General features: G+C 36.0%; 1 protein-coding gene and 1 pseudogene across 8 annotated transcripts in view; one reads left to right on the top strand and one right to left on the bottom strand.

The window, feature by feature from the left end:
• LOC107502042 (lysine-specific demethylase 6A) overlaps positions 1 to 26,299 on the bottom strand; it is a 185,351-nt gene that overhangs the window by 135,313 nt on the left and 23,739 nt on the right. For 7 of the 8 annotated variants that reach the window (XM_036235679.1, XM_036235681.1, XM_036235678.1 and 4 more), the window contains one exon: positions 9,120 to 9,169. In XM_036235679.1, the coding sequence (XP_036091572.1) occupies positions 9,120 to 9,169 (50 nt within the window). Of the gene's footprint in view, positions 1 to 9,119; positions 9,170 to 12,665; positions 12,790 to 26,299 lie in introns of those variants that run through there. The other variant, XM_036235686.1, reaches the window with a different exon arrangement.
• Positions 9,502 to 9,620, top strand: LOC118613557 (annotated as a pseudogene).

Genomic DNA, 26,299 nt, shown 5'->3' with positions numbered 1-26,299 from the left:
TTCTCAATTATGTTCCTTTCAAATTCCTAAAATCAAGACAAACTATTGTCTCCAGTTCATGAATCACTATCTAATCATAATCTGGCCATGTAAGAGATTACCCATAGGCATTGCCAAAAGTCCTACCCACACTGGGTGGATCTCCTTATACCACTGTCTTTCAGAGCCATCTCAAGGTGCACACATTTTCCTTTATCAACTAATCATAGGAAACTCCTCATTAGGAGATGGGTATAGGCTGGGAGGGAGTAGATAGTATAGTAGGGACTGTGAGCATTTGGGTCAAAAATTCATGTTACTTAACTTGTGCCTTCATGGCCTGCCTGGGCTCAATCACATACATATCACTTCCATCTGATGATAAAAATTTGTGAATTCCCCAGTGTATAACTTGGTGAGTAAGATAACACTCAATTCACGTTAGGCAGCTCAGATCACATGGTAATTTCATGTTCCACTGTCAAGAATTCAGGTTCTCTGAACCCAGTACCAGCGCCTAAACCTCTCTCAAAAGCAGAGCAATTATCTTTAGATGACAGTGGGACGTACCTCCAAAAACCTAAAGCTGCAGTGTCATTCACCTATGGGAGATTCCAAAGGTTCCCCAAAACTTCCCTAATTGCAATTAAATATCAAGAACCATTAGAGTGCTAAATACATGGCTCAAGTGCAGGGCAGTCTGCACAGAAGCCTGGCACTATTGCAGAGTCAATTTTTTTTTGGGGGGGGGCAAATATAAAACCCCCAAACAAGGAATATTTCACATCTAAAATCCAAAGAGAACAACCAGGCATTGTTTCTCCTTCTTGCTTGTAAGAGGGGCCATATGCAACAATTTATCTTAAACTTAGAGTGATAATCAAGACAGAACTATAATTCTGGCTACTAAAAATTTCATTGAGGTTGAAGGGATTTACTTATCACTCTTGGCAATGTAAATGTCTTATGAATAAGTCTAGAGGAGTTGCTATATTCACTATGTATGACAAGTCAAAATAATATCATCAATGTAATGGACCACTGTGACAAACAGCAGAAGGGAAGGCTATTATAACAGTGTAAAAGTGCATTTCAATAACATCTTCCTTGTTCATATCTCCCCTCTTTACTCTGGCCGTTACTACTTTGGAAAATATGCTGTTATGGTTATTGGTATCAATTCCTCAGTGAGTCAGCCCCAAGGACAGGTCAGAGAGTGATATCTCCAGGTGCCAGCTGCCTAGGAGTAAATAGCTCCAAGGCTCCCAAGAAGAAAAATAAAACAATATTGCCACTGGAGTACAGATAACAAAGCTGTCCACCAGGAACCACATTTCTTTGTGCTGGAAGCTAACAGCTAACTTTGGCTTTTGTATTCTGCTTGCTTGCTTTATCAAGGCCAACTTGCTCCAGAGGCTTGGGGCTGATTCTCTAGTGGGGAGAATCAGTCGCCAGCTGGCTAATAAAGGATTATAATTAATCTCAATTGTTTCTATGGGTCTTAGATTTGAACGCCCCACAACAGCTATCAGGATGCCTGCAAATTTAAGCAACCCCAAACCCAGCACTAGTAGCATCCAGCCTCAGTGTCCTTCATAGACTCTCCCAAGTATGTCAAAGACCAGGAGAGTCATCTACCTACCAGAGATCACTTTGCAGCTCCTACCAGGTGGGCCAGGGCCAGCAAAAGGCAACAAATGACCTTGGACTTCATAAGAGGCCTGAGAACCAATACACTGAATGGCTGGCTTCAGACTACAACATAGCACCACCAAGTAGCTCTATCACCAACACACTCAAAGGGTATACTCAGCAGACCTCAGACACACTAAAGTAAATCCCACTCCTTCGGGTCAGCCCTCAAACAACAGCTGTAGCCACAACCAGTTCTTATAACCATTCTGTCTGAGAGTCAATCCACACACTGATATGCCAACAGCAATCAAGGAACAACTGCAATAAGAAGGCTTGATGAGGAAATTTGAGGAATATCATTAAAAACTAATCAGCTTTCTACTTTTGTAAATATGCTTGCTTTCTTTAACTCCTGCATCCAAGAGCTCCTGCAAGAGCTCCCTTGTACCTTGCTTGACTTAGAAATGTAATTGTTTGTACTCTAGCTACTCCCATTTCCTGCAACAATTTGTGTTTAGTGGTTACCCATAGCAACTTCCGCCCTTCTGTATGTTACTACTTGAAATCAGCAGAGAAACTCCTGCTGTATGTAACAGTTTACATTCAAACTGACTGAATAGTTTGTGTAAAGGTTTTCCTGTATAAAGAAATGTTTCCATTGAGAGCCTGCCCAGATCTTCAGAGCACTAGTTCATATGGGACTGCAGGTAATAAATTTGAATTCTTCTCTCCAGAGTTACTGCTTAGTTTTTCAATGGACTGGGTGTTAGAGCTTTGGAGATATTTTTCCACAACAGGAACACCCACCTCACATAAGGGACACTGCAGAAGTCACCATAAGTCAGGTGACTGTGTCACTGGGCCTCACAGAACACCTAGGCCAAACTGCCAAGTCAAGGAGACAAAGCAGACCTATCTAATACATAGAAACAAACACAAGGAGTCAGCCAAATTTAGGAGACAAAGAAGCATGCCCCATGTGGAATAATAGGACTACACTACAGAAAAAGAACTCATGGAAATGAAGACAAGCAATGTACCAGATAGAGTTTAAAACATTGGTTTTAAGGACTGTCAATGAGCTAGAAGGACAGGTAAACTTAGAATATAAATGAAATGAAAAATACATTAGAGAACAGTGTCCTCAGAAGCTTCCTCTGCTCCCAGGAAATCTCCCTGATTTCTCTCCTTGAAGTTACAACAAGTTGAAACACTATAATTCAACAAAGGATTCCCTGCTCAACTCTCAAAAACATCTGAAAGATGTGAACACCAAAATATCTGAAAGTGGGCAAATCAGAGCACAAAGGAGAGTAAAGAAGGGACAAAAGCAGAGACTGGTGCCTCTGAGAGAGCCCAAAACTCACTGCTGGTTCTGGGAGATAAGAGGAACTCTCTGTAGCCCCAATTGTGCACTCTGTAGCCCCAAGCACTTCTGTCTGAGGGATCAATATGTACTATGGGGAATGCAAGTAATCAAAGCAGAGATAAGAATATAGTTAGTATCTAGCAAGACCTGTGTTCTAGCAGTCATTACTTCCAGGAAGAAAACAAAGCTTCCCTCTAACCCTCCCAGAACTAGCAGCAGGCTCCAGAAGAAACTGCAACAGTGAGTATTTTGCTGCAGAGTATCTACAGCCCTGAGAACTGTACATATTTCCTGAGCAGCAGGCACACATTGTGGCTAATCTCAGTGACCAGTGTAGATACAAATGCCAGGCAGCAGAGGTCTGGCAGTTGTCATTACTGGAAGAAAGAAAAAGCCACAGACACAACAGCAGCCTCTCTTGACCCAACCTACGAGACCCAACCTACCCCTACCCATTGCAGCTGGCTGATTAGCAGGAGTACCTGGGACACCTTGGGTAGTATGCCTGGCTGCAGGGTCAGCACTGTTATTTTATGGGATCAAAATCTCATCACGAATCACATTCCTTAACAGGTGTAGTGCCCTTAGACCAGGGCAACCTAGTCACAGAGGAAACACCTGCCTACCCAGGAAGTACAGGGCATTTTCCACCATCCAACAGAGATCTGAGAAGCTGGAGCAATGCAAGAGAAAATGCAACACTGTGCTCCAGGGCTACCTACTAAAAAACATAAGAAAATCCTCTTTTTTAAACCTGCTAAAAAGGTGTCACTTTCTAAGGGGGGGAAAAAAAAAAAGGAAAAGTGGTAGAGAGAGCTCACAACCATAAATGCTTAGGCAGATAAGTAATCCACCAAATATCATGAACAACCAAGCAAACAAGGTCACTCAGAAAGAAAACAAATCTGCGGGAAATAAACTTAAAAACATGAAAATATGACCAACAATGACAAAGAATTCAAGAGTGCAGTGATGAAAAAACTCAGATGCCAAAAAAAAAAAAAATGAGACATTTCTGAGTCTAACAAACTCAGAAATAAACAAATAGAGAACTTTATAAAAGGGACTGAAACTTTCAAGAAGAAAATAGAAATTGTGGAGATGCAGCACTCAAGAACAGAATGAACTAGCAAGCTTAGAGACAGAGATGACCACATGGAGGAAAGAATTACTGATATCAAAGACAGAAATCTTAAAAAGACAAAGATAAAAGAAGACAGAGAACTGAAAATTAGAGAAATAAAGAAATAAATTGAAAAATAACTCTATGAGAATCATCTGACTCCATCATAAAGAGAAATAAAAGAACAATGGGTAACTGTAAGTGGACCCCGCTAAAGTAGTTTTTTGATGTCTAAATCATTTTCCCAAAAAGTCCAAATCTCTTCTTTAGAGGTTTCAGCTTTGAAACAATGGAGTCTGATGAGCCATTCTGATCAATGAGAAACACTCACAGATTATATAGTGATGAGATCCAAATACCAAGCGTTCTAGAGACTTTGGATTTGTCACATGTGCCACTGTGAAAGAGTGGATGCAGCTATGAATGCAAGGTCACACAAGGTAGATGGAAGAGTTGTGAATGAAAGACAGCTGTCTCAAGAGAAGATTCTCAAAAACCTGGTACTCACTTAACCATGGAAAAGGTTTATCTTACAAGTATTAAAGGAGACACTACAGTACACTGCCTAACAGGTTATTTTGAACAATATGAGGAAACTAAAGTGATCGAAATCATGACCAAGGTAGTGGCAAAAAAAAAAAAAAAAAAGGTTTTGTAACCTCTGATGACCAAGACTCTATTGACAAGATTCTCTTTCAGATTTTCATGCTGTGATTCGCCACAGTGAGAAGTTAAGGAAAGCTCTATCTAAGCAAAACATAACTCGTGCTTCATCTAGCCAAAGAGGTCAAGTGGTTCTAGAAACATTGGTGGTGGTCTGGAGGAGGTTTTCATGGAAATGACGACTTTGGTTGTGGAAAAACTGCAAGAGTCAACGAGGTGGCTTTGGTGATGCCGTTGAAGTGGAAGATACATTCATAGCGAGGATGGCTATAACAGAATTGGTAACAAGGAAAACAATTGTGGAGGTGGCAGAAGGTATAATAATTTTGACAATTACAACAATCTTCAAATGCTGGACATTTGAAAAGAGAAATCTTCAGAACCTGAATCTCTGGCCACTGTGTTGATACAGGCCAGTACTCTGCAGCTCCAGCAGCAACAATAGCTTTGGCAGTAGCAGAAGGTTTTAATTAATGCCCAGAAAACAAAGCTAAGCAGAAGAGAGCCAGAGAAGTGACAGAGAGGCCACAGGTTACAAGATATTTGTGTTAAGCCAAGAACAGTGGTGACAGGACCACAAAGAACATGTTTTAGACAATACTCACATGTATGGACAAAAATTCAGGGGCTGGATTTGTGACTATAAAAATGGTTAATTTAGCTTCTATTCTCTGCAAATTGTAAAGGATTCTAACAAATGGTTTTGATGTAAGTTTACTTGTGGACTTTTTTTGCACTAGGCTTTGATTGAGAAATGATCTTCTCATCAGGACACTAAATGTGTCCTTAAAAAATGGGCATATCATCAGGAAAAAAAGCGAGAAAAAAGGCACATGATTTCTTGAAAGGTTGTATAAAAGAAGACAGTAACTTACATATCTAAGATTAATGTCGCATTTTTCAGCAGGAACTCTAAAACCTAAGAGGGAGTTGGACCAAACATTCAAACTACTCAAAAAGATAAATCACCAGCCAAGAATAATTTATCCAGCAAAATTCTCCTTCAGATATGAAGGATAAATAGACTTTTTCAGATACACAGAAGCTGAGGAAATTTACCACAACAAGGCCTGCATTACAGGAAAGGCAGAAAGGGGTTGTTCAAGTGAAAGGGCATAAGGACACAAAGCTGTAAGATGCCTAACAGAACCAGAAAAATGTAACCCTTACTCAGAGGAAGTAGTATACAATTAAACATTACCCTAATTAAAAGAGGAGAAAACATTTTTAAAAGAGAATAAAAAGACAACAGCTACTCCAACTCAGAAATAAAATCACACTACAAATAAGAAAAATTTAACACAACAAACACATAAAAAGAAAGATGGTAAAGGTCTGATTTAATCTTAGCTGTATAATGAAGCCTCCATAAAAACCCTAAAAGCACAGCTAGAAATGATTCACAGTTGGTAAACACACCAAGATAGGGAGCTTCATGCTCTGAGAAAATGGGAGCTGTATACTTGTTCCCCATCATTGTCTAATGCATCTCCTGTTCCGTCTGGCTATTCCTATGTTCCTCTTTTATAATTAACCAGTGATTTACCAAGTAAAATGTTTCTGAGTGTAAGAGTGGAAAATTCTCCAGTAAGCTAGTTACAAGGACAAGAAGACAGGGAGTGATATCTTCAGGCGCCAGCTCTCATGAAAAACAACACTGCTGCCAGGATGCAGATAACAAAACTGTCTCCCAGGCCCTGTTTGCTGTAAGATTTAGGAGTCTCCCAGAAACAATATATCTTTGTACAAGACGCTAACAGCCAACTTCTGCTTTTGTAATCTGCTTGCTTGATCAAAGGCCCACCAGAATATGATTTTAGGCTATATAAACTGCCTCCTCTGGAAGCTCAGGGCTGATTCTCTGACCCTGCGCGGTACAGAGAATTCAATCGCCGGCTGGCTAATAAAGGCTCACATAATTCATCTCAATTGGCTCCGTGGGTTTTAGAATTGATCACGCCACAACATGACATCTATGCGCCATTCCACTCATCTGCCCAAAGCTGAGAAAAAAGTTATAAGACTCTCCAATCTACAGTTAATCATTCAGAAATTCCGAGACAACCTGGACTTGGAGTTGCTATTTGAAGTTATAGGTGAGGTAGGAAACCTTGTGATACTGAGCACTTACTCTATGAACTCTTGTCTTTATCTTCAAGTAGATATAGTACCACTAAGTTGAATTGTAGCACACTCAGCTCATGTCTGAGAATTGCCTGCCAGTGTGCGTGTGAGGGGGAACCCACAAATTATAACAAAGTAAGCAACAGGCCTGAGAGCTTACAGGACAAAGGAAAGAGAAGTAACAAAAGCAATCCCAAAATCAGTACAATTCTCAAAAAATGACTTCTAAAATTCTTCCTGCAAAGGAAGCAAAATTTAATTAGAATAATCTGTAGGAACTGTATGGCCTGAAGGGTTATAGAAAACTAAACACTATAGACTGCAGTTAGTAGAGTGTCACAGTTACATACAGTAAGGAAAAAAAGATACAAATGGCCCTGTTAAAAACCATTGTCATTCCAGAATTGCAAACAACATTGAGCCTGCACCCTCCAAACAAAAGTATCATAAGTTTCATATTGCAGAGAGGAAATATGCCTCACAAAAATAATCCATTCATTCATTAATCAAAGAAAAGGAAAAAACAATATGAGCCCTTATGGAGAAACTACAATTACCATAACTCAGAGTGGCTATATTAAGTAAAATGCATTTTCTAATAAATGTTACAAGATATAGAGAAATAAAGTACATTTAGATTCATACAGAAGGGGAAAAGTCAACAAAAATTGCTTGTGAGAAAAATCGAATCGCTTTAAAAACTTAACGTAGCCATTATATTTATTCAATAACTACAGTATTTCAAAGAAATAAATTGTGATGTCTCTCAAATGAAAATATCAATACAAAAGTCAAAATCATAAAGAAGAATTGATGCACATTCTGAAGCTAAAAATAATAACTAAAAAAAATTAGAGTCTCAAAAGTATATTTGAAGTGGGCACAATGAACATGTAAACTTCAATGACAGAACTTAAACATTCTAAAAATCAAGAGAAAAAAATCAACGTAGCATATATTATTACAATGTAAATGCTGGGAGTTAGAACATTTAGATATGTATCTATAATAAAACACAAGAAGGACACAAATACACAGACCCATATATATAATACACAAGCGTTCATAGTAACATGATTCACTATTGCCAAAAGGTGAATATAAATGACCATCAATGAAAAATGGAACACATATAAAACAAATACCTATATACTGGAATTTAAAAAAATTTATGTCATAAAAAAGAAATACTACAGCAAAGGGGAACCTTGAAAACATGTTTTGTGAAAAAACTGCAAGTCCAGACTAGGCAAATATTCAGGGCAGGGGTCATGGACAAACTGAAGAGAGAATATGGGGTTTCATTTACATTCTAAAACTGACTGTGGTAATAAATATCCAACTTCATGAAAATATTTAAACCTCTTGAAATGGGAGAGGTTTTATGATTATGTGAATTGTTTCCATTTTTGTCTTACAAAAAAAGAGTAACTTGAAATAAATTAATGAGGACATTTTTGGATTTAGTAGTCTTCATTTTTAATTGTTTTTCTCCACTCTAAGTAATTCACAAAAACTGGTAATGCTTTTGCCTACATCAGGGATCAAAAAACGGGCTTTCAAAGTCTTTGAGTAACTTAAAATTTCCCTGCATGCCCACAAGCACTATCTGTAACTAATCTTCATGCAATTATATCTAAAATTGCTGATATTATGGGTTATATCGCACTACAAGATATATTTGTTTTGGGGTATGTGATGATAATGACATAATGTTAAACAATAATTTATTAAGCTATCTGTAGGACACTTGAAATTATACATGCTGCAAAGCATTAATTCGATAGTTTATAGATTAAACAGAACACACTGGATAATTCCTCCTTACATACAATTCTTTATTCACATAGGTCCTAAAATAATAGTTTTAATTCTCTGCGGAGCTACAAACATAGAGAAATTGTAAAAAGAAGAGATGCTGCTTAGCCTTCAGCCTTTTTCAACTTTTATCTTCAGAATCACCATTATCCATCCAGCTATGAACTTAAAAAAAAATAGCATTTTTTTTTTTTTACCCTAATGTTGTTTGATGTTAAAGTATCACAATTAGAATCTCTTTTACAAATAAAATGTCAGGAAAACACTAATAAACAACAAGGTAGTTCATACGAAATGGCAGGCATAAAAAAAATAATTTCCTTAGCCCCTTTTCACATATTTAGAATGAACATTCTGCATAATTTGCCCGCAAATAAAAAACCAATACCAGGATTCAAGTGTACTAACCTTCCAGTAGTCAGACTGTAAACTGTAGTACCTCTGATATGCAGATAATGCTGAAAAAAGGAAAGTTAATTATTAGTGAAATTACATCTTATTTAAAAACCCACAACACAGACATTAAGATTTTAATTTAAGAAGTTTATCATGCCTGCCTGTCAAAAAACTTTAAAAACACCAATTTAAAGTTTAGGTGCTTGCCCGATCCCATTTCATCTCAGAAGCTAAGCAGGGTCAGGCCTGGTTAATACTTTCATGGAAGACCACCTAGGAAGATCAGATGTTGTAGGTGCTTAAAAAATAGATAGATAGATAGATAGATAGATAGATAGATAGATAGATAGATAGATAGATAGATAGATAAAAAATAAAGTTTAGGGGCTAACTTGTCTACGACCATGCTGCCTTGAACAAGGCTGATCCCATCTGATCTCAGAAGCTAAGCATGGCCGGGCCTGGTTAGTATTTGGATGGGAGACCACCCAGGAAGGTCAGGTGCTGTAGGTGTAATAGATTTAAAAAATAAGGTATTGTAACTGACAAGGTCCTTGCAATTGGTGAGGTTAACCAAGGGTTGTCTTGCCTAAAAAATACAATGAAATAAAATAAAATTAAAAAATGAAATGAAATAAAATGACATGACATGACATGACATTACATAAAAAGACATCTATGACATAACATAAAAACTAAAGTTTAGGAGCTAACTTAACCACTCATGGAAATAATGAAAATTATAATGAAAATACCTGGTCTATGAGAGATCAGGTATATAAAACCATTACCAAATTTCATCCTTGCATTTAAACAAGTGTAAAACTTTGGCAATTATTCAACTTGAATTCCACCATGGGCTGAATCTCATGAAAATTTTCTAAGACTATTACATATTATAACAAATTTTCTAATTTTTTCTCAAAATGAAACTCACTTCCCATAAAGATAAAACCACAGGTACAACAAATGGTTATTTCTAATGTTTCTGTTCAAATGATTGACATTACCTTGCGCTACTAACATCAATATTCCAATAATTCCAAGATGGTTATTCCCATGCTCCCTAATCCATGTAAAGGAATAAAAGGTCTGGAATCACATAAAATAGTTCCTGTCAGCCTAAAAAAAGGCATGTAAGGTAAGAGGGTAAAAGAACAGTCATGTAAACACATTTGAATTAGTGGGGGCATCTAAAAAAATAAGAACAAGAAAATCCATCATAATTCTAACGGAGTCAGAATGTCTTTGAATTTGTTAAAATTCCCCAGGGATAACATTGAGAATAAAATACAGCTAGGAATAAACATTACCTTAAAGTCAAAGTAAAATGAGAATAGTAGCAATATACTAAAGGAAGAGGAGACTGTATATACTGTAATATGATCTACAGGAAAAACAAATCTTAATTATTTTTATGAATGAAAAGATATTTTCCCCATAGAACATCAAAAATCCTTTCATAAAATTTACTACATAGATTCAAGGGGGAAAAAAAGAAAAACTTTTTCAAATATTATTACAAAATTATAATAATCAGGATTTTTAAGTAACCAAATTTATGCTAAAGACACTAGTGTATATTAGAATTATGTCACAAAATAAACTCCATTTCAATTCTGAGAATTGACTAAATGACTAAAATACTTATTAAAACAAAAACCTAAAGGAGCAAGACTAACACAAGGAGTCACAGATTAGCAGAACTCACCAGCAAAAACAGCACAGGAATCAGTGTACCAGGAGGAAAGCCCTAACTACAATTGACAAATTGTTGGATGCTCTGTACAGACAAGCCAGAGATTTTTTTAAAATACAGGGGTACCCAGGCATAGGGGAGACCCCTCAATATTATGAAACTTACTTCTGGTGCCCAATCATATTCCAGCAATATATATCAGAAAAATCTCCTCAAGCTTCCAAGAAGGGAAAATGAAAATAAACCATTTGGAAATCCCCCACAACATTCCAGTAAAACTAGTTAGCCATAGCCTAACCTACAGAGTTTTTATCAAAGGATAACTGATTAAGAGAGTAGGAGAAATAACCCAGTAATCCCTAAAGTGGGAGAAAACAGAAACTCTTAGAAGAAAAATAAATCACAAACCTAGAATTTTGTACCCTACAAAATAACTGTTCAAAAGTGGAAAATAATGACTTTCTCATAGAAAGAGATATTAAGGAAAACTGTTGATATAAGAGTGGCCTTGCAAGAAAAATATTAAAAGTTCTTTAGATAAGAAAACAATATAGGTTAGAAACTCCAATCTACATGAAGAAAATGCATTAAAAAAGAAATAAGTGAACATAATATAAAATCTTATTTTTGTTATCAATTGATCTAAGAAACAGTTCATTCAAAATAACCACCACGATCATTGTATTTATTTACACATGATTTTTAATTGTTACATATATAAAATATGCATAAGAATGTTTACATGTAAGTAAATGAATGGCATCAATGACACAAGGAACAGAAAAAGGTCTGGAATTATTTTACTATTAAAGGCATAAATCAAAGATATTTTCCTTTTGTTTCCAAAATACCACAATGAAGTTAAGTATAAAGCTAGTGATAATTTTTTTGTTGGTGGAGGGTCTTGCCTATAATTTGTAAAAAAAATGCAACATCTGTGAAGCTCAATAAACAACTGCAAGGAAACAAGATATGCCTTTATATTTAGTATGCATACATAGAATATTTGAAAGTGAACCAAAATTATAAATTTATATTGTAAACTCTAGGCCAGTCATTTTAAAATGTATAATTAATGTACTAGGAAAGGAGAAAAAATGTAAAATCATTTAAATCACAACAGGGGTGGAAGACAAAGACAGAAACAAAAAAACACGGGAAGAAAACTAACAAATATGGTACTACTTAATCCAAATGTTCAAGTGACTACTTTGAACACTGATGATCTAAATGCAGCAATTAAGAAAGATTGTGAAAATGAATTAAGAAACAAGACTCAGTTATATACAGTATAAATTACTCACTTTAAATGTAGAGACATATAAAATTAAATCAATGAAGAAAAATATTCAATGGTTACACTATTTGAAAGAAAGGAGTAGCGGTATCACTTTCAGAAAAAGCAGATTTCAAAGCTAGAAAAATCATACTGGATAAGAAACATACAAAATAATGGAAAAAAGGGGTCAATTCTTCAAAAAGACATAACAATCCTTAAAAGTATATGCTCATCAACACACCATCGAACTACAGGAGGCAAAACTAATAAATTTGCAAAGAGAAATACATGAATGTACTATCACAATTACGAACGTCAACACCCCTGTAATAGAAATGGAAGGATCCAGCAGAAATAAAATCAGTAAGGATATAAATAGCTGACAACTCAACACCGCCACCATAATACTCTTTCAGTAAATGACAAGCTGTGTCTAAAACAGTGATCCTATAAGATTATAATGGGGCTGAAAATTTCCTTTTGTCTACTTACATCCTAGTCATCATAGCATATCACACACAAATATTATCATTGTGTTACAGTTGCCTATGGTACTTAGTAAACAATATTCCATACAAACCTGTGGCATCTGTACCAGCGTCTCCACTTGCAAGGGGGTCTCCCCAGCTGTCCCAGGAGGAGGGGATGGCCTTACTCTTAGAGGCTCTTACCAGTGAAGAAGGCAAAGACTTAAGTCTGCAAAATAATTTTTCCCTTCTTTACTGTGCTTTTCCTGATAACCCCTCCAAAACTGACTCCTCCACTCTCAACATCTTTTGTCTTTGGCTGAAAATAATTTATAAGGTGGTGGCTACAGCCATTTTGGCAACTTATGCAGCTTTCCTGAGTCTTTTCTATGTACGCAGGAGGTATACATGTTATTAACACTTTTGTTTTTCTCCTCCTAATCTGTCTTTTAATAGAGATGTCTTACTCAAGAATCTAAAAAAGTAAAGGTATATTACTTTCCCCCTTCTATCAAGCAAATGACTACAACCTATAACCACAGAACATGGATATATATTATTATGCTTGGGTATCCCATCTAGGTACATTCTATCCCATGAAACACTCCTGTAAAACACAACTTGGGAGCTCTCAGTGACTTAAATTTATATGTAAAACACATTAGAAAAACACTACTGTTGTAAACAATGGAGAATTTAATATTCAGTGATTAAGAGGACGCTGCTAGCTCCAAGAGAACAAAAATATAAACTATAGGCTGGCCAAAAACTTAAGACAAACAACTAGGAAAAGACATGGCCATAAGAGAACCTCGTAAGGTTTACATATTCCTGAAAAGTCATCAAAAACTACTTGTGTAGGGTGAGAGCACAAGGAGGTAGCAGGGTGTGAATTTAATCTAATCAAATTAGACCTATTAATGCACAAGGCCATTGAAAATATACAAAAAATAAAACCATTAGTCAGTAAATATGAACTGCTAAAACTCGGGTGTCATGGAACATAGGCAGACCAGCTAGAAATTCAACAAAAACATTAATCAGACACCAACAAGAGTTAAAACCAGGATTGTATACACATCAAAGATGGTACCTTCTGAGAAATAACAAGAGACTACATACTACAGGAAATACACTTCACTGAAATAATCCAATCATTAAATCAAAACCAAAATAAAAACAATAACAACAATCTGCAGGGGGTGCAGAGAGGCATAAAGATTAAGACAAAGGAGACCAAAATATATTCTACAAACATGGCAAGTTTGCTTCCTTTCCTAATATTCCTTGTCACCTAGTTTTGCTATAGTAATGGGGATGTCAGCTCATAATTCTTGGTATAGTTTCCTGGTGTGAAGAGTAGATCAACAAAGCCTTTTTTCACAAAATAACATGGCAGTGTTTTCACCTAACTGCTGACTCCCTAAGGGAGGGCCACAGAAGCTGACATTTATTTCTGTGAGACTAGAGTGCTTTCTGTGCAACATGCATTAAGCATTTAAAGACATATCCAACTGATATCCACCTGGGATATCACAAGATGGTAAATGGAGCAAGAAATGGCGAACAGGGCAAGGAATAGAAAAACCAAACGCCTGGTGGGAGGAGCATGAGAAAAAACTCTTTTAGTTTTAAGGACTTTTAAAGAGCTACTGAACATTGCAAGAAATCCAGAGGAAAACACACATGCCCAGGAGAAAACATGTACTCAGAAAGACCAGAGAAAATCTTGAGCATGCTACTCTGGCTAACCTATAATCTCCTACAAGCAGGAAATGATGACAAAAAATAGAATGTTAGATGGCCTGCCTAGCTATTTAAGAAATATTCCATATCAAAGTGTAAAAACAAAGAAAAATTATTGGATTTCTTGTTTTTTGGCTCTAGCCATTTAAGGAAACCTCTGAGGTCACTGCTGCCTACTAAAATAATGACAAAGATTTCAGTAACCATAGAGGATGAGGGCATTTGAAAAGAGAGTCTGGAAAATTACTGAAATCATAAAAATTGCAGCCCTCAACAACACAACAAACGTGTGATACCTAATTTCTGAAAGTACCACAATATTCAAAGTAGCCAGTTTTCAACAAAAAAATTTCAAGGTAAGTACAAATATGAAGACTATGGTCTGCTCCCAGCAAAGAAGAAAGGGAGGAAGAAAAACAAAATGACAAAAAGTATCTTTGAGAAAGCCCAGATATTATAATTATTAGACAATGCCTTTAAATTAACTGCCTTATGGTGAAAGAACTAAAGAATACCGTGAACAAAAACTAACAAAATAAAGAATAATTATGAACAAAATAAAGAATATCAAAAGTCATAATTAGACATCAGAAGCATGGTGAAGTGAGACATCTCCAGTTCTCTCCACTTAACCAACATTAAGCTGAACATCTAAATCTCAAAAAAAACACCCAAATTTTACACAAGCACTTCTGAGTCAGGGATCTGCACATAAGAGCTTCCACAAGACAGAACCTCAGGTACTGAGAGGTAGAAGGGGACAAACACAAGTCTTGCCCAGCCAGAGCTTCCTGCAGAAGGAATGGAAGGAGAAAAGGTGTGGTGAGTTCCCTAAACAACCCAGCGTGGGAGACTTGTGAACTCCATGCGGCAGACAGCAGGGTGAAGTTATCAGTTCAGAAAGCAGACAAGTAAGGACTTCTGAGAAATAACAGATTTTTATAAGCCACAGTGGAAAAATGTGAGGCTGAGCCACAGCTCCCATCTCCCAACCAAAAGGCTCCTCCCCCCATATTCTACCTGACCAAACACTGTGAGCCCCAGTGGAATCTGAGCAAATGCTACTGAAACTATCACTTACCTAACAGGAACTGAGACTGATGGTAGCGAGTATTATTAACTATTTATGAGACAAATAAAAGGCATTATTAAGGCTTTATATAAAGAGGGATCCAAGAAGCTTAGACACCACCTACTGGAAATCAAAAGAAAAATGCCGTCCTTACAACAGGCTAAAGAGAGACTTTTACATAACAAATCTCTCTGGAAAAAAAGCAGAATAAAGTTCCATTGCCCAGGCAGAGAAACAGTCAACTAAACACCGTAACCAAAGTGACAAGGCAGCTCAGAAAGAAAGAGGAAAAAAAATCTCAAGAAAATAAGCTTATAGACATAGAAATAGCGACTTAAATGACAGAAAGCAGGATGGTACTTCTGAAAAAACTCAATGACATCCAAAATAATTCATTTCAGTAATTTCAGGAACTGAAAAAGCAATTAGATGAGCAGAATGAGTTCTTTAGCAAGGAGATTGAAATCCTCAAAAAGGACCAAATGGAACTTCTGGAGATGAAGAACACATTGGAAGAGTTGAAAAATGAAGTAGAGTTGGGAAGTAGAGTTGACAGATGGAGGAAAGGATCGATGATATTGAAGACAGAAACCTAAAAATAAATCAGAAAAAAAGGAGAAAAACTGCAGAATGAAAAGTCTTGAAAGAGAAATACAAAACCTAGCTGATCCCAACAAGTGAGGAAACACAGAATACTGGATTACCAAAGGGGAGGAAAAGGAGCAGGGATTAGAAAGCATTTTCAGACAAATAGTGGACAAAAATTCCCCAAATCTAAGGAACGAGCTGGAGGTTGGAATTCAGGAAGTCAACAGAACATTCAATTATCTCAACCCAAAAAGGCCTTCTCCAAGACACATTACATTAAAAGTATCAAAACTCAATGACAAAGACAGAATTCTCACAGTAGCCAGGGAAAAGAAGGCAGTAACCTATAAATGAAAACCCATCTGATTATTGTCGGATTTCTCAGGACAAAATTTACAAGCCAGAAATAAACAGAATCAAATATTTAAACTATTACGTAAAAGGAACTACCAGCTAAAGATATTGTATCCAGCTAAGCTCTCCTTTACATATGAAGGAGAAATTAAGACCTTTCCAGACATACAAAAATTGAGGGAATTCACCACTATGAAGCCTGCACTGCAGGAATTACTTAAAGGGGTCAGCTCACCTAAAACAAAACGCACCCCCCAAAAAAAACACACAAAAAAAACATAATTGGGAATAAGGTGACTAGCAGGCTGATAGAAGCAAAGAAGTGCAACCCTTACTAGAAACAGGTCATTCATTATAAGCTTAAACAATAAAAAGAGAATTGCTATATAGCAAGATAGTAATGAACGTTCAGCATACCTAGGGACAAACTGAGACAATGACTGAAAAGGGGAGGATTCAAAGATTCAAAATTGGAAAGGGGAATGGAGATAAGGCACGTGCAGAAAATGGATGACTGTATATATACATATAACTATCCTTTACAGAGTCATAATGGTAACCACACACACAAAATTTAGAACTTAAGTATACAGCACTTAAAATTAAGAAGAACCAGAGGAAAACCCACAAAAGCCAACAAAAATAAAGAAAACAGAAGCATAAGGACAAGGAAGCAATGGAAATACCGAGATACCAGAAAGCAAAACATAAAATGGCTATAAGACCATATTCCAATAATCATCCTAAAGTACATGGACTGAACTCACCAATAAAAAGGCACAGAGTTGCAGAATGGATCAAAAAATAAAACTGAACCATATGCTGCCTCCAGAAGAAACATCTCATTTCCAAAGACAAATATAGACTCAAAGTGAAAGGGTAGAAAATCATATTTCAAGCAAATGGCATGCTGAGAAAAGTGGGACTAATACTGTATGAAATAGACTTTAAAATAAAAAAGGTAAAAAAAGATTTTGAGGGACACTACATAATGGGTGAGTCTGCCTGGTGTCCAGGGCTGAGGAATGTGTCTCAGCGGCCATTCCCTAGACGGGGCAGGTCCTTGCCCAAGGTTGCCGGGGTCGGTCTTAGGAGACGCTCTCCTTTCTTTTAGGGGAGAATCTCGCTGGGACCTCCAAATGTTGTGATGTGGTCAAATTTGAGATTCAGATTCACGGAGCCAACTGAGATTAATTACAAGCCTTTATTAGCTGGCCGGTGGCTGACCCTCCCCACTAGAGAGTCAGCCCCGGGCCTCGGCAGGAGGCAGCTTAAAAAGCCTGAAACTATGTCGTGGTTGGCCTTGATCAAGCAAGCAAGCAGAATACAAAAGCCAAAGTTAGCTGTTAGCGTCCAGCACAAAGAAATACGGTTTCTGGTGGACAGCTGTGTTATCTGTACTCCAGCGGCAATATTGTTTTATATTTCTTCTTGGGAGCCTTGGAGCTATTTTCTCCTAGGCAGCTGGCACCTAGAGATATCACTCTCTGCCCTGTCCTTGGGGCTGACTCACTGAGGAATTGATACCAATAACCATAACAGCATATTTTCCAAAGTAGTAACGGCCGGAGTAAAGAGGGTAGATGTGAACAAGGAAGATGTTATTGAAATGCATTTTTTTTACACTGTTACATAAAGAGATCACACACTGTAAAATCATGTTTGAAAGACCTCGTTTGTTTTGATATATTCAGAATCTGTAAAATAAACTAAGAATCTTGTATATTAATTCACACATGTAAGACTAATGTGTTCATAAAGCATAGATCTTGCTTTAATTGTACAGCTTTAGGTAAAACCTGCTGTTCTTATGCTAACCATTCAGGCATTGTCAGAGAGAGGCCTTAGTCAGACGACTGCTCAGCAACAGAGAAGCACAACGCCAGAGAACAGGATCTTGGTATGAGAGCGTGTTTAATTGATTCCTGCGGTTGACTATTTTGCTTTACTCCATTGCAGGACCCCTATTATAAGCATTTCGAGGGTTATTATTTAGGCTTTGTATTAATTAATTAGTTAACTGCCTATGTCAAAAAGTGGGTACAGGCAGTAAGACTCATAGTCCTCAGAGCAAACTGCCAGCTCACTCAGGGTTGAAGATTCGATGATTTGAATTCCCTTAGAAAACCAGTGGGGAATGTAATTTGCCTTCTTGTTTTGCAACTACTTAGCAGTTTTTCTCATTTGCAACTTCCTTTGCAGTATTCTGTGATTTTGCACTACAGCAAGGATATTTTTTACTTAAAGTTTTAGAAATTATCTTATGTAATGTGTGGATCACATTACAGCTACTCTAAAAACAAAAAGCAAAACATTTCTTAATCTGATCCAACTATCTAGCATAAAATTTTCCTTCTCTACTGATCCATGATTGTTGCTTTGATAGGATTACATGCTAAATCTTCTCAATAACCATGTTAGAAATTCTTCATAACACTTTCCATACATATCCCATCCTTATTTCTTGTCTCCATACTAGAAATTTACCATCATTCATCACCTGAACTATTACTTTCATAGCTCAGCATTCTCTACTTAATCCATATAAGTAATACCTAGCATTAAGCTCTCTAAAGTTCAACTTAAGTACAAATGAACGCCCCCAAAAACATTCTACAGTTTTTTACTTCTAAAAATCATTCACTGTTTTAGGTATCTGGCTGTTAAAGCCTATTTAGTTCCCAAAATCCAATGTATTGAAATGTCACTTCCATACAGCCCTTCTTGATAATCAGTTCAGTGTTATTACTCTCTAGGTGTGCAAGTGCAGTATCTATATCGCTTTCAGCCTCTTCCTAATATTAATTTTTTATAAAATATTATATATGCAAATGCCTTATCACTTCTACCACCATTAGGTACACTTAAAAATATAATAATGCCTTAAAATTACTACCAGGTGGTTAATATTTTTAAATAATGAATAAATTCTGTTGCTACCTCTATATAATATCATACAGCAACAAAATGAAATAAGCTATCAAATCATTAAAAGTACGTTAGCAAATAAGCCTGTCTGAAAAGATTACATATTTTATGGTCCCACTAGTATAACATTTGGAAAAGGTAACAATATAGATGGCAAATAGACTGGTACCCACCAAAGATTCAAGAACAGGAAAAGCACTGAAAAGGTGAAGCACAAGCATTTTTTTTAGTGTAGTAAAATTGTTGTTTGATAGTTTAATGGTAGATACATTAACTTGTTGAAACACATAACTTTACAGCACAAAGAGCAAAACATAATGTTTACTAATTTTTTTATAAATCATTTAGGAGGCCAGGGGATTTCCATAATGGGATGCAGAATATGACAATCTTTATACTACGAATGTAGGAAACAACTTCACTAAAAAGAGTGGGGGCAAGAGTGCTTACCTAAGCAACTCTGGAAAAATGGAATTTGTAAATTTAAAGACAAAAGGAACTGCACATAAGCACTGTACTCTAATTGACATTACAAATAAGCAATGGAGAAGGCAAGAATGATCCATGTGTTAATGAGACATCAGTATAACCTCATTTAGCTTAAGAAAAGGTTACATATAGATATATTAACACATACATATATGTACATGTGTTAATAAATATTAATGGGTGTATATATGTATATATATATATACACACACACACGCACACATACATATACGCACACATACATATACGCACACATACGCATTGACCGATAAACACAAATATGTTTCCTTGTTCTGTCAGCAAGAGAGCCTAGAAACAAGGACACTCCAAGAGCAATAAACACACCCAAGGCTCAGATCTAAATAGTTAAAGTACTTCTCCAAAAATGAAGAAATAGATAATTCTAGGACTGGGAAAAGAATCACCCAAGAAAAGCCTATACTTACCTGGTAAAACAGAAAAGGAATGACGGAACCCCCTGCCCCCCCATGATGATAACAATGTAAAAGGACACCAGGAATTAACTGAAAAAAAAAACCCTGGTAGCCAAAACTGAAACAATTTCAGCAAGAAAATAAATACAGTAATACAGGATTATAACCCAAAGTATAAAATAGATATCATGAGCCCATGCTGACATAAACGACTCAAAAGAGGAATAAGCCAATCTCCATGCAGAATAATCACAGAAAACGTGTATAAATACTGTTCTCAAGGAGGTAGACTATACTACCCTACTGCTAAAGCATAGACTACACATGATGACTTCTTTCCAAAGCATTAATATGGAAGGGGATAACTAAGTAAATGTATAGTGGTGAACATCACTTTAGCCAGTGATCATGGTTAAAACATTAAAAGTGATAAGTCATATTCGGAGTAAATATCTATGATATGATATGCTAAAAATGGTCTCCCATTCAAAAATCCATAATCCCAGTCTAATCATGATAAAAACATACTCCCACCTAACATTCAACAAAATACTTAACCAGTACTACTCAAAAGTATCAATATCATCTAAACTAAAGTCTGAGAAACTGTCACAGACGAGAGAAAACTAAGAACAAATGGTGATTAAATGTAATGAACACTTTGGATAAAATTCTGAACAGAAAAAGTACATGAGAAATAATCTACAGAACTCTGAGAAAAGACTTTAGTTAATAGTAATGTATAATTTCTGCTTTGCAAGTATTGTGAGAAACACACTATTTTATTATAAAACATAAATATGAGAGGAAATGGGGTATAAGATATATAGTAACTGTGAAAAGTGATGAAATAATAACATTTTGTACACTTGACCATACATATGAAAATGTAAACTTGTAACAGTACTGTCTTTAAGTCATGGTCCACAAGCAAAATCATTATAATCAAATCCCATTTTCAACCTCTTAAAATTTTTAACTCATATCTCATATTTTAAGATAAGTAATTTGCTTGGTAAACAATTCAAAGAAACGATCTTAGGGATGCTCAACAAACTTGAGAGTACAAAAACTCAAAGGACACGTCATCAAAGAGCTAGAAGTGTAAAAAAGAACCAATCAAGGATGAAAATACATTAGCTGAAATGAAAAATATATTAGAAGAAATCAACAATAGACTAGTTAATACCATTATATACCTAGAGGACAGAAGAGTGGAAATCACTCAACCATAACAGCAAAACAAAACCCTCAAAAAAGGATTTCAAAAAAGGATCTGTAGTATAACATCAAGCACTCTAACATTAGCATTACAGACATTCCAGAAGAAAAAAGAAAGAGGCAGGAAGAATATCTGAAGAAGTAAGATCTGAAAACTTCCCTTATCTAGGGAAGGAAGCAGACATCCAGGTCCAGGAAGCATAGAGTTCCAAACAAAATGGATTCAAAGAGACCCACACCAAGAAATGGGCTAATTAAAATGGCAAACATTAAGGACAAAGAGTCAATTTTAAGGTCACTAACAACTACGAAACAAGTTGCAAGCAAGGGAAACCCCATAAGGCTATCAGCTGATTTCTTGGAAGCAACTTTTTGGCCAGAATGAAAGCAACTGACAACCTATAATATTTCATCTGGCAATTCATTAAGATTTAAGAACAGATAAAAAGTTTCACAGACAAGCAAAAACCAAAGCAGTTTGCCACCACTAAGCTAGCCTTACAGGAAATGTTAACAGGTCTTTAAATAGGGGAAAAAAAACAAAAACAACAAAAAAAACATAACCACGAATAAGAAAATACAGCAAAGGAGAAAAAAAATCTTACTAGTAAAGGCAAATATACAATAACCATAGTGAATCAACCACTTGGAAGTTAACAGGAAAGTTAAAAGACAATAATAGCAACGTTAACTATAACTACAGTAAAGAAACAAACCAGGAGATTCACAAAACAAAAAGAAATAAAATATATCGAAACATTGAGAAGAGCGGGAACAAAACTGTAGTGCTTTAGAATGAAACCAAACTTAAATATCAATCAGCCTAAAATAGACTGCTATTGCTATAGATGGGTTTTATGAAACTCATGGTATCCACAAGCCAAAACCACACGGAAATAATTATAGAAAGGAATCTAATCAAGAGAAGAAGAAACAGCCAAGGACAACAAAAACAACTAAAAACAACAAAATGACAATAAGCACATACCTATCAATAATTACCCCAAATGTAAATGAACTAGATGTTTCAATCAAAAGACATAGGGTGGCAGAAAGGATTTTTAAAATGACCCATCAATATGCTGCTTACAAGAAATTCACTTCAGATCAAAAGACACACAGACTGAAAATGAAGGCATGGATAAAGATAATTCATGCAAACAGAAATGAAAAGAAAGCTAGGGTAGCAATACTAACATAAAACAAAACAGACTTCAAAACAAAGATTGTAAGAGACAAAGAAGGACATTACACAATTTTAAAAGGGTCTTTCTAAGAATAGGACATAACAATTGTAAATATGTGACATGCCCAATACACCCAAGTGTACAAAGAAATTAAGGGTAATCCTATAATAGTCTGGGACTTAATACTGTACTTACTTCAATGGTTAGCTCTACCACACAGAAAATTAAAAAGGAAATAATATCCTTAACTGCCATATTAGACCAGTCTGACCTGGATAAGACATTTACAGAGTCTTTCATCCAAAACTGTGGGTTACACATTTTCCTCAAGTGAACAGGGAACAATTCCAGTATAGATCACATACGATGCCCAAAAACAAGTTATCAGTAAATTCAAGTACAGTGAAATTATATCAAGCATATTTTCTGACCACAATGGCATGTGACTAAAGATCAATTACAGGAAAAAGCTGGGGAAAGAAAAGACAATTATGTACAGATTAAACAACATGCTTCCAAACATGGATCAAACAGGAAATCAAACAAAAAAATCAAAATCTACCTTGATAAAATTGAAAATAAGACAGTAATTCTAAAAATCTCTGAGATGAAGCAAAAGAAGTTATAAAATGAAATTTATAGCTATATAGGCCTACTTCAAGAATCCCATATCAACAATCTCAATTTACACCTAAAGAAAGTAGAAATATCCAGCTTTATTCTATTACAAAAGCTAAATTTTTTAAAAAAATATAGCAACAACAAAAAGTAGAAATAGAGGAACAAATAAAACCCAAAGTAAGCAGAAGGAAGGATATAATAAAGATCATAGTGGAAATAACTAAAATAAAGGAGGGAAACATTAGAAAAGACTAATGAAACTGGTTCTTTGAGAAATAAAACTGACAAACATCTAGCAAGACTCACAAGCAGAAAAAAGATAATATAAATAAATGAAATCAGAAATAAATGATATTACAACAGACAGCATAGAAATACAAAGAAGCATTAAGAATGCAGTGAACAATTTTACACCAGCTATGAACAATTTTATAACATGAAAATCAAAAATATAAGAGAAAGGGATAAATTTTTAGGAACGTACAACCTTTCAAAACTAAACCAAGAACAGAAAGAATATGAACAGACCAGTTACTAGCAATGACACTGAAGCAGTAATCAAAAACTCCCAACAAGGGGAGGGAAAAAAATAATGTAGATGATAGAGGCTCTGTCCATCCCTCTGGTAACCCAATCAAAGTTGTGATGAAAACAAGAAGCAGCAGCAAGGAAAAACAGCCTGGGATTTCGATGAATAAGCCGTACAACTAGGGAGAAATCCAATAAATCACTGTGCAACGAGGCGAGGACGCAGGGCTGCAGATAACTCTTAAAGGGGCCACGTCTGGGAGCAGATTTTCAAAGTGACAGACGCGCTCATTCTGAGCATCAGTGCCAATTTGGCTGCATGCAGGGAGCACCGGGGACTTACAGGGAAACATTGCTAGATGAGGGCCTAGAGGAGGCTTGCTCTGTAGGGAAGTGTCAACAGTATCCATTGTTCCCTGTTGAGCCCTCCCCCTTCCCAGTTTGCAGACACAGAACCGCCATAGCCAAAGGTTATCAAACTGGAGAATAGAGGTCAGTCGGCCCAGAGGATTCCCTAAAACCCCACATCCCCCAACTCCTGGCCCCAGCAAGCCACATCCAGGTTTATCCTCAACAAGTCAGGTGCTCCTTGCTGAGCAGCCCCTAGACTCACAAGGGAGCTGGCTTGCTTCTGGTGTGGCCTTTGATGGAAACTATAAGTACAGCATCTGTGGACTGCACGCTGAATCTTAACAGACGGCCAGATTTAGCCTGCAGCTGAACCCCTCTCAAGGCTGTGCCACTGGACACTTACTTCACAAATCCATACTAATAAGACTGAGAGACTTAGGAGCTTTGCTTAATAGTACATAGAAACAGTGCAGGGAAATAACAGATGTGAACAAAACAACACATAATAATAGCTCTCATACTTTTTGTTAATTTTTTTGGTGGTGTTTTGTTTTTTTAACAATAAACAATATGTGATAATGTTAAAATATACTTTTTGTGCTTTATTTTAAAAATAGGAATAGTTAATAGTGTGAAAGGGGAGACACTGGAAAGATAGAAAAATAAATGTTCAGCCAACCTGGGTTCTAAAAATATGCCCTCTCCATCTCAAAACTTTAAGTCCCTTTTGTCTCTTGGCCCAGGGAATTTTCCAAAATGACATTCATCACTGGATTGCCAGCACTTTTATTACAAGGTGGCTGACAGGAATCACAACCAGGACTCCCCTCAAGTGGCTCCTCTGGAGGAGCCAGGAAAAGTTTAAAGAATAAATTGAATTAAACATGGGAGAGTTAGTAACAAGTCGAAGGTCTTTGTTGTCCTTACAATTCACAAGTAACCTAAAAAGTTCTTTAATACAGAAATAAGGAGCAATTCATAAATAAAAAGCCACATAACATATTTAAAAGAGAAATCTGAAGAAACAGCCTAAGAGAGTATACAAGGTGTCAAGATAAGGTTAAGAAAACTAGTGATGTTGGCATACTTTGGTCACCTTATCCTAAATACAATAGGACCTTAAAATTAATAACAAGAGTTTTTATTTTCTTTTTAAGTGTTCCTAGAAGGACATTTTTACTGGATAATATTATGGCTCTGAGTTAAGACTGTCAAAACTAAAGAATGTAATACATGAGTCCATTCAGACTACAAAGAGTTTCAAGTTGCAATAATTCAGATGAAAGATGCTTTGACTTCTTTAGAAGGAAGCACAAAGGAAGAAGAAGAGGATTTTAAATTATACTTCTATGCAAGACTAAGTACTAACTAAAAATATCCTCAGCAAGGTAGGCCAATATCTGACTTTACATGGGTAACTCAGCCACAATTAATTAAGACAAGGAGTAAGATAAAAAGAAGAGGAAAAAATTCTGTCATGCATTTCACTAATTTGCACTTAATTTGCTTTTTTTCCCCCCAAGATGAAGTTTGAAAACTTATACTTTTATCCTAGGATATGATATCTGCAAGATTTTATATGAGCTTTTTCTACATAATTATCACAAAACAAATGACTGTTGTAATGACTCTTTAACACTTTGCATACACAAATCTAAGCTTGTCTTGAAAAAAATCTCCACTTAAATGTAGTGTTGATATATACTGACATTTGGAAAAACTTCTGACCAGCTCACACCACAATAAACCAATGTTCCTCACATCCTACTTTCTTCATATGAAGAGATCATGACTTAAAAGAGACACAGCAAGTTATGAAGATAAGCAGGTTATCAAATCAAATTAATATTTACTGAAAACTCATTTGAATGTATTATTTATTATTTCTTTGACATTATTAAAATAACATTCTCGTCAACACTATTAGTATCTCAAAACTGGCTTAATACAAAAGACTCCAAAAAATTTTGTTCCTTTTTTTCCTTGTAACATGTACTACAAATTCTTAACTTCTCAAAGCTACCAGAACTTGTTAAGCTAAATTATAAATTCCATAATCCAAAGGGGAATAACCATGGACACAGAAATATAAAGTATGGGTTATGATTATTATTTTGCTACACTAGATGCTTCTAAATTGCATTTTCTAATTCTGTGTTTCTAGAGTTTAGCTTAAGCTATTGCAGGGTATTGCTGCTTCAGCATCCATTTTGTTTCACCAAATGGTC

The sequence above is a fragment of the Rousettus aegyptiacus genome, unplaced genomic scaffold, assembly GCF_014176215.1.
Source record: "Rousettus aegyptiacus isolate mRouAeg1 unplaced genomic scaffold, mRouAeg1.p scaffold_m13_p_19, whole genome shotgun sequence".
Lineage (NCBI taxonomy): Eukaryota > Metazoa > Chordata > Mammalia > Chiroptera > Pteropodidae > Rousettus > Rousettus aegyptiacus.
This window is presented reverse-complemented; position numbering and strand designations above follow the sequence as displayed.